We start from the raw sequence: 13383 nt of genomic DNA on the forward strand, positions 1-13383 counted from the left end.
ATTAATGCTGTATTGATGCCACTTTCAGTCTGCTAACCTCCAAAAAGATATAGAGGTCTTCCTGATGTGTTTTTCTTCTTCATCATCATCTATCAGCCCAAGCAGCAGCCGATTCAGGAAATGTTCTCAGCTCAGTATCTCAAAAAGCAATCTTGAGCTGGAAGTACAGTTCCTCCATGCCTCGTGTTCCTCAATGTCAGTCTAAAGAATCCTTAATCCTTCTAGGGACTTTGGCCATGGTCTCTCTGCATTCCATTATGCTGCTTTTCAAAATAGTTTATATTTGCACAGAGAAACAGTGCAATACAACCTTACACGCAAGTCTCCAGTTGAAACTTTTGATGCCAACTCTATACAGACAATCCCTGGAAATAAACTGGAACAATTTAAATAAAATGCTATTATTCATCAGACAACTTGGACCTTGTGGCCCTTTTCCCAGTAGACTGTGCTCACAGTATACTATGTAGGTTTTTCGTAAATCCTGTATTTACCTTGTGAATGGCCCAGTTATATTTCATCCTACCTTTTTATGTTAAAAGTGTTAATCTGAATATAAAATTGCACAAATACTGCCCTTTTAGGACATATATGCAAACCTGTATGTGACTTACATTTTGAAAATAAATTTGTCTTTTATTATGTTTGGCTTGTAATGATATTAAAATTATTTTACAATTCCTAAGTATACTTATTAGATGGGTACAGATTGTCAAATTAGATCATGGAGACCTAGCTACATAGCAGTCATAAAGTAGCTTCCCAGATATAACTTGTCATTTTACCATCTATCTGCAGAGTCCTGCTACACAGGTAGGAGACCCCAAATGTTTTCACTATTTCTATAGGATGATGCAAAAAAAGGCACAACCATCCATCCACACTTCCCTTTCAGAAAAGGGTCAACAGAGAACTTAGAGTGTTACTAGCCTTTATTGGCTACTTGCTTATAATAAAATTACAACTACTCAAGTAGCAAAACAGGGGTAGGTGGTAAAGAAATATACACAGGGATACAGTGAGTAAAAACATTCTAATATACCAGTGTAAAACGCATTCTAAAATAAAATCTAGGAGATGCCATTGATCTAACCCTGAAATTAAATGTGAACATTCATGAATATATTTATTTAGATTGCCTCAATATTTCCTCATATATGTACTAATCTGTGTCATGTCTATTCAAAAAAGGAATTGAGGCATACTTGCAATTATGTAAAATCATGTGATAACTCATGGTTTGCACAAAAGGCTTTGATATCCCTAAATTGATTGCTAGTGAACATCTAACACAGCAGGTCTATGACTGTTTAAGTGATCTGATAAAGTAAAAAATCATTCTGTATAGGCTACTCTATTCTATAGCCAAAAACCCTCAGCAAGAAAAATGTCTTAAGTTATTCTATTAGTTTTCTAGGGCCACATCACAAATGCCACACACTGGGTGGCTTAAACAACAGAAACTTATTTTCGTATAGTTCTTCAGCCCAAGACCAAGGTGTCAGTAATCTGTTTTTTTCTGAAGCCTCTCTTCTTGGCTTGCAGATAGATGGCTATCTTCCTGCTGTCTCCTCACATGGTCTTGGGTGCATGCGAATCCCCATTGTCTATCTGTCCAAATGTCCTCCTCTTATAAGGACACAAGTTAGATTGGATTAGGGCTGACCCTACTAGCCTCAATTTACTCATCACCTCTTTAAACCCACATTGAATCACATTTGGAGGTACTAAGGATTAGGGCTTCCACATATGGAGACAGAATTCAGTTCCTAGTAGAATATATTTTTGTGCTCCTTATCAACAATTCAATTAAAGCAATACCCTAACATGGCTGTCTTCTCTAAATTGTTTTATTATAAATGTCCCCCCCCACCATGTTCTTTCAAATTATTTCACTGTATTGACAGAAATGCACACAAATGTGTATTTTCAGAAAACTCTAATATCCTACAATTGGTTTGTAATACCAACTGAATTATTTATCTCACAAAATTATGAGGTTGTAACCTATGACTTCCATGACAGAATGGTTCCAACAAACACAATGCTATTTATGTTATTAAGTCTGTCGCACAATGAATATTTTTATGTATTTACAGTACACATGTAATGTGTAAAATGTGATTGAATTCATAATTAATCCTGAATATTCAAAATATATACCAAACTAATAAATTTAATTGGCACTTTTAGAAGTCTATAGTACAAGGAGGTCAATGGGAGCCTTCGAAAATGTTTTCTACTTATTATAGCAGATGAATTTGAAATTCCAAACACTAGGCATTTCCAGGTGGCTGCCACCTGGAAATGAAGTGTTCTAAGTGTTCACAGTAGGTGAATAAAAGATAAACATTTGGTATTTAGTAAGCCATTTATCATAAAATGCTGGAAAGTCACAAGGCTTTGGAATTGGAGATGTATTTGATGAGACAAATATTTGGGTCAGGGCAAGGAGTTACTAGCTAAAAATCAAACAAACAGTCTTAAAAGCAGAGAAGTCAATAAAATGAAGAGGACAAAAATCAAATACAAGACATCAAAGAATGCTCCTGAAAGCTAAACACATGGAAATGGAAAAAAGTGAAAAACATTAGAAGTGGGCCATCATTAAATCCACTCTGACAATTCACTGAAGGCTGCCCTTTCTCTAGAAGCTAATTCCATCTCCAAAAGCTCCAGCAACAGTCTCCAGGCTGGACTCCTAGTTCTTAAATAAGGTCTAAGATTTTTCTGGAAAACGTATGTATTTATGCATAAGGAAAGAGTAGAGCACGCTGAAACTTAGGGGAGGCTCCCAGGAACGACCAGGAAAAAGCACCAGAGGGAAGGTGACATTTACTCTAAGTTACTCGATAAAGGAGAGAGCTAGGCAACATTGTAGGCCACAGCTGCCACTTTCCACAAATTTAACTTAAAATCCACCACACGGCTTTCAGTTGGCATGCTGAAGGCTGAAGAGAGGCAAGGTGAATGAGAAAAAGGAAATCAAAAGAAAAGGTACTAAAAGGGATTTTCTCAAGTAAATAACATTTGGGGAGAAGAAGTTAAGGCTGTAGGAATTAAGAGCCATATTTTATGCGTAGCGGGGCTCAGTATTAGGCTTATAACAATGGCAATACTTAGAAGTTGCATCGAACAGGAGGTGGAAGTGAAGGGTACTGAGAATCCAAGAGGAACCCGTGGAACAGGAGCCGGGTGCCAATGAGGAAGCCTGGGTTCCACCAAGACACAGACGCTAAACCTTGGGCCAGCAGCAAGTGCACCGTTTCTGACACTGAGCAATCATACAACACAGGCTTATCAAATGAATAAGTGAGTTACAGACTGGACTTAGATGGCATTTCTAGAATTTAGACTACCTAGGGAAGAAGACAGATATATGGCAGAGTTATGAGAACCCTAAAAGAGACAGGGCTGAACAAGGTGACACTATAAACTTACCTTGGTTTTACCTTAAAACACTCCCCCAACCCACAGAGTTTTGGCATATTTTCTACTCATTAATAAAATACCATTCCAATTTAATAATGAAGCAGGTTATTGTGAAACAATCAATATAACCTTCACAGATTAGAGTCCATTAAACTTCAACTGTTTAGATAAGAGACAATGTATTCAGTCTTAAAAGTCCAGGAGGGGGGAAAAAAAAAAGAAATATTGCAATGGTATATAGAAATACAATAATAACCCAAAATATTTTCAGCGAAATACAACAGAAAAGCTGTAAGCCATTATCTCTTAGAAAAGAAGCAGCCCTAATGAAGTAGATTTTTGAAAATTGTCATGCGGGTAAGCTCATTAGTTGCAATGAAAGATCCCCCTGCTGATCCACGAGGACTTAATGGCCAGGATTTGTTATGTCTCAAAAACAAAGGTACTTTTTAATTCATGTGATAGCTCACTGAGGAGACTTCAAATATGGAAACTTTTAAATGATGATATATAATATAAAATCACTGAAATTTTCCAAAGCAAATGTAGACTCATTTCATCCAAAACTCACGTTCATTCCTATAAATTCTCATTCATTAATAGAATAACCACACAAAGAAATCATGCTCAACAATCACCTATACTATATAATATCTACATCCATATCTATATCTGTATCTATATATATCTATCTCAGTGATGGTTTTTCTATTTCAAACATCAAGTTGGCTGCTCCCAGTGAAATGCATTCACACTGTCTGCTGACCTACACACATATGCACGCCTCCGCTCTAACAGATGGAAATGAGAAGCATGCAAGGCTCTAGAATGCCCCCACAGAAACACCAAAAAAGAAAACAAACAAAAGAATCTAATTACCAAGTTACAACTCTGTAAGCCCTTATCAAATTTAAATAGTTTTCAAAAGCAAAATATTAAAATATTTATAGAGAATTTCAAGTACAATCAAATGAGTCAAAATAGATAAATGCCATTTTAAAAACTTAATTTAGAGCAAAACTGGTAGAAAATAAACTCTGTCCTAAAAAGTACATCTGAAACAGAAGTATGTTCCAACTTACTGTTCAGTTTTAGAACCAGGAGGAAAGATGGAGAAGTGGTCAGACATGCAAACTGTTATTATCAGAACATGCTTGCATGGATTTAATTCTTGCCAAAGACCTAACGTTGATATAATGTATCAACTACTCAGCTTTCTTTTCTTCAGAAAAAGAACTTTCTCTATACTTCAAGGCATTATGCATAACTTTTTCATCTATTTCTCTTTAACTTATCATGCTTACCATTCATCAAGAACATCCACTTTCAATTCTCTTTCAGCCTGTTTACTTACATTTTATTCCAAAATTTCAGAAATCTCATTTTAGAGAAATTACCTTCTTGAATTAATAAATCAACCACTTAGAGTTATTTTTAATATTTTTTTCCTCTGTGCCCTGTTGCCCTATCTCATTGTTTTATATGAGAAAATAATTTGATTATTTTCCCTTCTTAAATTCCATTTAAATGCATGCATATATACTTGGTCATTATCTTCTTACGCCAAGGACATTCTAAGGTAGCACAAAGGCAAAGTAAGTAATTTCAGTATTGTTATATTCACATGCAAGGTCAAAAAATAAAGTGAAAAGTTTATTTTGGGTCTTAAAAATCCAGACTAATTATTTCTAACCCCCTCCCACCCTCAAAAAGCTTGCATGAGATAGATACTTTAAAGAAACCTACATCTCAGGAAACTATTTAAAGGGAGTAGAAAATGATAAAAGTGATTTTTGTTTGTTTGTTTAAGAAGAAGTATTACTAAAATATAGGGGAAAAACAAGTATCCTTAAGTTGACAAATTCCAATTTTAAGAAGGGAATAAACTGATTACAAAAATAGTCTGACGTTTCTAATGACCAGGACTCAACACAGTGAGAATAACGATATCCCATCACTTCAAATGAGTTGTCTTCCAAAAAAGGATGTACGTATAGGTATGTATTCATACAAATGTGTATTCATAAACTGGTTGTTGAAGCATGTAAAATGTTTTCCACAAAATCAATGATATATAAATAAAAACTAGATTCTTTAAGTGATCAAAAAATCGCATTCAAATCATATTATAACCAACTATTAATACCAGGTCCTATCCTCTCATGACCCTTTGCAACCTGATCTAAGTCCAGTAAGGACCAGAAGCAGGTTAGCTATCTGGGTATTACAAAGGACTGCATGGAATTGTCTCTGCTAGGACAAAGTATGCAGTCTGTCCCTTCAATGTGGATAGAGATAGATTTAGAACTTAGGCTAACTGGGGCCACTGATTACTGGGGCTTGGCCCAGACACACAATTGTCCCCAAGTGAATGACACTGAATCAAGGAAGCATCTTACCAGTAACAGTGGTGGCGGAGGGGAGGAGCAGCAGAGGGTGGGGCTGGTAGGAACTCATAAGGTATAAACTACAAAATAATGTATTTTTTAATTCAGGCCTCATTTTCTAATATAAAACCATTAAACTCATAGTTCCAATAATGATAACTCATAAAATAAATGTCTTATGACATTCTATTTTTAAAATGACATACTCAGTAGTAAATCACTGTGGCAAAGTAGCAAGTATATTCAAATAAAAGGCACTATGTTCGGTCTTTGCGTACTAACTGAAGACCCAAAGCAGTGAAATGTTTTCTATAAAATCACAAACCTTTACTAGCTTTGTCTAAATGTTCCAAATCATCCACAAAAGTCAGGATATCAGGGTACTTCTGTTCACACATTTCCACCAGAAAATGAAGTAGGGTTGTTTTCTGATCTGCGGACTTCGTGTCCTTTAGCTAAATTGGATGAGAGGGAGAAAAAAACAGTAAAAAATATTTTGATAATCTGCCTATTTATATTACATTAATACTACATTTTATAGGTAAAAGCTAAGTCAATTGTAAAATTAGTTAATTCTGTTTTTGAATTGCAAAGGTTTAAATACTTGAAAGCTACACTTTATGAATTGGTTTAAGTGACGTCATTAACGTTTGTTGGAAAGAAAGTATAAGTTTAATCTAATCTATTATGCAATTTATTATGCAGCAAATGTATGATAAATACTTAGGACAGCAGTGTAACCTGAAAGTCTATATAATAGTAGTACTTAAAACAACCCCAGGCGTTAGTTTCTTTGTTTTAATTTGGCACATATTTATGGAATGCCTACTAGATACTGCAGGAGTCGGAGATACAATAACAAATAAGACACAGAGTTCCTCAAGAAGCTGTTTACTGGGTGGGGGGGGGGGGGATACATACATACCTACACACACACACACACACACACACACACATTTACCCTGGTGTGACAAAGAGTATACTAAGAATAATCACAAAGTATGCCTAAGAGGACAGGACATCTGAACTGAACACTGGTAGACAGGAAGTTGTATGGGATTAGGAAGGGAGGAAGAAAATTCAAAAGTGCAGTATCACAAGCAGATGGAACAGCATTTTAAAAAGGCCATAGATGAAGAGGAAAATGACACATTTGAGGAGTCTGAATGACTCCAAAATAAAAGTGTGTGTTGAGGAGGATGATAGCGTAGAAAGATATAAATCTGGGAAGATCAGAAAAGACCAGAAAACAGGAGGAAGTGTATGCCATGCAAAGGAAAGAAGATTTTGATCCTTAAGAATCGGGGGGGGGGGGTACTTTTTAATTAATTAACTTATTTTTAATCTTTATTTAATTTTGAGAGAGAGCACAAGCACAAGAGGGGAGGGGCAGAGAGAAAAGAAGACAGAATCTGAAGCAGGCTCCAGGCTCCTAGCTGTCAGCACGGAGCCTCATGCAGGGCTCCAACCCACGAACCATGAGATCAATTTGGAACCTGAGCTGAATTTGGATGCTTAACCAACTGAGCCACCCAGGCACCCCAGAATTGGGAGTTTTTAAATTGGGTAAGAGATGACCAGACCTGCAGTTAGAAAGTTCCCTCTAGTGCAGTGTGGATGAAAGACGAAAAGCAAAGGTAAGAACAGAAGCAGGATGAAGAACTTTAAAATGCTGTAACAATAATTCGGTCAGGGAAAGAAGGCCTGAGCAGAGGCAGTGCCTTGGGGACGGAGATAACAGGATGGAGGGGGCATGGAAACCCAGGCAGTGCCATTAATTGGAATAAGTGGAAAGACAGACAAACAAATTTAGGTGGGGTGGGCAAAGAGAGACCAGTTTCAGTTTTGGCCAGGTTGAGTTTAAAGCTTTTAAGTGACATCCAAGTAAAAATGCCCAACAAGGATGTAGACTGATACAGGTGTAAAACAATGCTTCTCAACCTTTTTTTGTCGTTCATTATTGCTGGCTAAGGAGCATCTTTAGGCATTTTTTCTTAATTGCGTGCACTTACGAAATTTTTAAATCATCGGTATACTGTGTAACTGTTTAGGTACTGTATGTACATCTATGCTTTGCACATAAAAACAGCAAGATACTTTTGCTTCCAAAGAACCAATTTTCTCTCCCTCGAGGGTGGGTAAACTCTTGAGCATGTCTGGCTAGAACTCAGAGGAACAGACTGGACTAGGTCACCAGTTTGTGAGCCCTCAGCCCCCAAAGCTAAACAGTTGATCAAATGAATCCAAGCCAGTACACAGAATGAAAGGAAGCTGGACAGAGGCTTGAAGAGAAGACTAGAGTAGACAATTCTAATCTGAAATGGCCAAGGCATGCAACCAGAAGGGAGAAGTAATGATGCGAAAAACATAAAAAATAAATGGAAGCCAGCTCAGGTTTTGTGTAGTATCTGGGGATGGGGGTGTTGAGGGTGAATAGAAAGCAAATATGTCATGTGGTGGTGTTCCCTATAATTGAGTAATTATTCAGAGCAGACACATACGAAAGGGGGAAAATCATTTCTTTTGTACAAAGAGTTCATTTGGAGCTGGAAATTCTTGGTATACCTAGTTGTGGACAGCCCTGTTTCCCTGCTTCCTTTCCAACTTCAAATGGGGGTGGGTGTGTATGTAATTTTTTTAAAATTCTACATCACTAAATATCATATTATTATCAGACAAGTATCAAACAACTGTTAATATCTGATAGTGGAATTAGGAGAGATAAACTCTACCATCACAAATGTTAAAACACATTACTTATTAGTACAAAAATATCTTATTCCTGGAAATACAGAGCTACCCTCCCACACAACCTGAGTTTCATGATTACTCATGTGATAGATTTAAATGCTACACTGGCCTTTCAACATGCAAACCAAAAGTATGATTCCTTAAGTATGGCACCTTAAAAACTGACTGATAGGACACAATCCATTATTTGATACCTTTTTTTAAAGGAACATAAGCCACAACATCCATCTGAGTGTTTTAAAAAGCATACCTCAAAAAAGGACTTGACTAACTAGCTAGATTAATTGCCACTAACATGTGTGGATGACCTGGTAATGCTAAACAGTGCCTTTAACTAGTTACATGGTCACTGGTAAGTTACTAGAGTTCAGTTTTCACACAGATAAAATAAGAATATGGGACTGGACAGAAAAAAGAGACTCCAAATTCGTTTTCCACTCCAAAAATATTAAGTATACATTATAGCGGACTCAAGTGTTGATAGACATAGCAAAATCTAATTTTAAAAATACTAAAATAGGGGCGCCTGGGTGGCTCAGTCGGTTAAGCATCCGACTCTTGATTTTGATGCAGGTCATGACCTCATGGTTCCTAAGATTGAGCCTTCTGTTGGGCTCTATGCTGACACTGTGCAGAGCCTGCTTGGGATTCTCTCTCTTCTTCCGTCTCTGCCCTCCTCCCCCTTCGTTCTCTCTTTCTCTCTCAAAATAAATAAACTTAAAAAAATACTAGAATAAAAATGAATTAACCTAGTTGTAATCTCAGTTCACAAGTTATTTTTGCATGCTAACGGCCGTTAGAATCTTTCAGTTTGTTTTCACATATACTGAGAATGCCAATCGGATTTATTAAATTACCTTTCAATCCGTAATTTCCTTCACACTATCATGGTTAATGGATAAGGCCAGAGTAAAAGTAGCAAAGTTTCATAAATAATTTTTCTCTTGTACAACCAAGACTTAGCATAAAAGCTGTATTTTGTTTTTGTTTTTTAAAACACCTTAATAATAAACTCTTCTCTCCCCCTCCCCCCTGGCAGCAATGACTGCCTTGGGAATAGCATCCCTTCTGTGAACTCTCAGCTCCCCACTGCTGCCGGTTACACCCCTCCCCTTCAACCATGTTCCTTTCCTGTGAAACTAGATACACGGCCTGTGTAGAATGTTGATTAGCACAAGCACCATCTACCTCTGTAATTTGCAAAGCCCTCAAAGAGCTTTCCAGTAAGTACTATGTATGACGCAGCTAAATAGCCAGCCACTGCTAGGATTAAATGTATGAAGAAATCTCTGTGATCTAACAACAACCAATGAGATCAATCTCGATCTTTATTCATGAGCAATAAAAATTCAGAATTAGAATTCTGGAATATAGTTTATAGCATCTACCAGTTTAGTAAATGTTAAGTATACAAGTCAAACAAAAATTCAAGTTGTTCAGAGACCATCACAGAGCTAGACACTAATTTATGGGGCAGAGTGTTATTCTGGCTATATTACTGAAAACATCAACTGCTTAGCAGGTAGCATATTGGCAACAGTCTAATATTCAAAAGTATGTCCACTGAATAGTAAATGGAAGCAAAATTCTCCCATCCTTTTAGAATCTGTATTTAACATTCGTAAGACCAAAACAATAAAATAAAATTTCTAAGTAAATAAATTTGAAATTAAACCTAATAAATGATAAGTTTAGACAAGAAACAAGGATGGCAACTGTTTGTTGATAACATATGGTGTCTCATTTACAAACTGCTATGTGGCTTTAAATTCCAGGGTGGAGAATCTTCATTCAGGTCCTAACATTCTCAGGAAAAAGTACACAAAGTTATTCTTCCTGCGTCAATTACTCTATCCCCTCCTCTACTTCTCCCCCATGTCACTTTATAAAAAAGGATAAAAAAGGGCACCTCCCAAAAGCATAAATGCACAAAATATTTATCAAAGTCTTTTTATGCACTTGCTCAATTTTTTTTTCACTTTTTGATAAACATGAACAAAAGGGGCACATTTTATTTCCACTAATTACTCCTATCATATATAATCAGCAACTGAACTAGAAGAATAAGGAAAGCTGGGGGATGGTGCTAATTTTGTTGGAGAGAAAGAACAGTTCACTTGAGCACACTTTGTAATGCTAACTCTTGGAAAGAAAATGAAGCTAAAATATTTGCTTTAAAAATTCATTTAGGTTTAAAAACTATGCTTTATTTAAATTTTAACAGACATTGTTTGACAGGCTTCCTTTTGTTTTATTGCCAAGAGATGTATCTTGCTGATGAGTAATCATCACTGTTAAGTAGAATTTCTTATTTGTATATTGTTTCTTTGAGGTACATTTAATGCAGCATGGATGTCAAATAAACACAAAGATGGATGGAGTTTCTTCAACTGCTCTGTTCATTTCAGACAAAATAACGTTAAAAGAAGATCCTGTAATAAATCATGGCCTACTTGTCACTCTGGAGTAGAATTCCTTTGTAGCTACAATGCAGTGTTTTGGAATATTTTTAAGCCATTCAGCACAAATTCGGATGACATTTAAAGAATATTCCATTGTTTTAACCACAAGAAAAATTCCTAAAATAAAAACTGAGTATCCTTTTGGTGATCCTCAGAATCCAAAGGTCCCATACTCTTTGACTAATGATACTTAAATCATAAGAGTATTGCCAAATCAGTAGCTCTACTTCCATTATTATGCTTCTGTTATCTAAGTATGTATCAAAACGGCACTACTGCTCTGGATGTTGGAGACATTGCTGAACACCATAAAAATGACAAAATTACGAGAATCTGTAATTGCCCCAGGAACATTCTAGAAGACCCTAACTTGTGTATGGCAATTAATATGATTAATATTAGAAATAATATTAATGATCAGTTTTTATTATAAATAATAACAGCAATATTAATATTAATGCCATTAACACAAATACCACTGATATTATCATAGCAGTAGCTCTTATGTGACACTTACCCTGAGGCCAGAACTAGTCAAAAAGGATATAATTTAATGCTTAAAACACAAAACATCTTTAGGTGGAACTAGTATTATACACATTACTAAAGAGGAGAAAAAAGACTTGAGAGATGATGTAGCATACACCAGGTCATATAACTACTATCTGATAAGCCCAAGGTTTGAACCCATGTCTGTTTGAATCCTAAGTTCTTAACTACTACAAAATACAGTTCCTCTACAAAAATCTTTAGATTATTATGTGTCAAAATAAACAAATTTCTCAAAACCAGGTGGACAAAAATGGCAGGTAAGACAACAAAAGAACAGATGCAATTTAAAATACTGAAGCCCTACGACCTGCTAATTTTAGCCTGAAAAGCCTCTAAAAACAGACACCTGCTACCTTGAGGTCATTTCTAGTTCTGAGAGCATGCCATTCTTTCTAATGTTGTATCTATAAATTTAATAAAATGTCACCTAAATCTTATCACTGAAACAGCAAGTCTTTCAACATTGCTAATAGATTAGTGCTGACAAAATATTATTCGAATACATTTAGATGAAAAGACAGCTGTTAAGTTTAACCTTTAACAGACTTGAACAAGTATACATATGAACATCACATTACATCTTAAATCCTATGCAGAATAAAGCGATTTGTGAACGTACGAAATAGGAACTCTAAATAGAAGTTAAAGGTATTCCCATGAAAATAGGTGTGTAAACACATACTATCAAAAAAAAAATATCATATTTGCTTAGATAAGAAGGGCAATGTGCCAGGAAAAATTCACTAGTGAAAACCACAATTATACAATGAATAATGTTTTTTGATATGTGTATAACTACCTTAAAAAAATAATCACCATGCTGATTAATTTTTTTGAAAAGATTGGTTATCTCCCTACAATGGAAATAAAAATCTTAATTTAAATAAAATAAGATGCTTAACATCATTTAGGTCACTGCCATAACTATTACTACCTATAATAAAACTTTCAAAATGATTTTAAAGTAGAGATCAAATGATATTAGGTAAAAAAATATATTAGACAAATTGTGATATTCATATATGAAAATAATTTCTATTCATTGTGTAGTTTTCATTTTAAAATGACGAGAGTTTAAATATTAAATAAGAAAATGCTTTATATAATGTGGATTTCTATAATTATAAGCTAGTTTCTTTCATACTCCCCCCCACTTTCCCTGAATTATGTTTTTAATTTATTTCTTTTGGATTTTAGCAACTACAAAAACTGCAGAGTTCAAAGAATTTTTTGCACTGTAGTAAAAATTTTAGCTTATTACATTATCTACTGTATTGTTCAATGTTCTGTTTATTTATATAGCCTCCTTATCCACAAGACATTTAAAACAGCTCAGTATTCTTTAATTAATATAAATGGACCAAATACATAAATTTTAAATTGAATGTTCTACCTTTTATTTTTTAAATCCTAGATTTTATTTCTTTAAAGCAGTTTCAACTTTTCAGAAAAAAAAAAATGAGCAGAAAATACAGAGCTCCCATATACCCTCCCCTCCATCCAAATTTCCCTATTAGTAACATTTTACATGGGTGTGGTACCTTTGTCACAACTGATGACATTATTCTTAAGATCCGCTGCCTTCTACAGTTGTAGGGGGGTTGACAATGCAGATCATATATCTACCATTATACCATCATACAGAAGAGTTTCACTCACCCAATCCCCAAACTCCCCATGCTCTTATTCAAATCTTCTGTATTCTCTCTCCATCACAACCCCTGACAACCACTGATCTTTTTACCATTTCTATAATTTTCTCTCTTCCAAAGAGTCATACGTATATTTGGAATCATCCA

At 35.3% G+C, this 13383-nt stretch overlaps 1 protein-coding gene across 1 annotated transcript in view; it reads right to left on the minus strand.

Annotated features, from left to right (window-relative positions):
- DIAPH3 (diaphanous related formin 3) overlaps positions 1-13383 on the minus strand; it is a 504750-nt gene that overhangs the window by 214584 nt on the left and 276783 nt on the right. Inside the window, exon 22 of the mRNA XM_042927440.1 lies at positions 6145-6274. Coding sequence (XP_042783374.1) covers positions 6145-6274 — 130 coding nt within the window. The remainder of the gene's footprint in view (positions 1-6144; positions 6275-13383) is intronic.

The sequence above is a fragment of the Panthera leo genome, chromosome A1 (assembly GCF_018350215.1).
Source record: "Panthera leo isolate Ple1 chromosome A1, P.leo_Ple1_pat1.1, whole genome shotgun sequence".
NCBI classification, from domain to species: Eukaryota; Metazoa; Chordata; class Mammalia; order Carnivora; family Felidae; genus Panthera; species Panthera leo.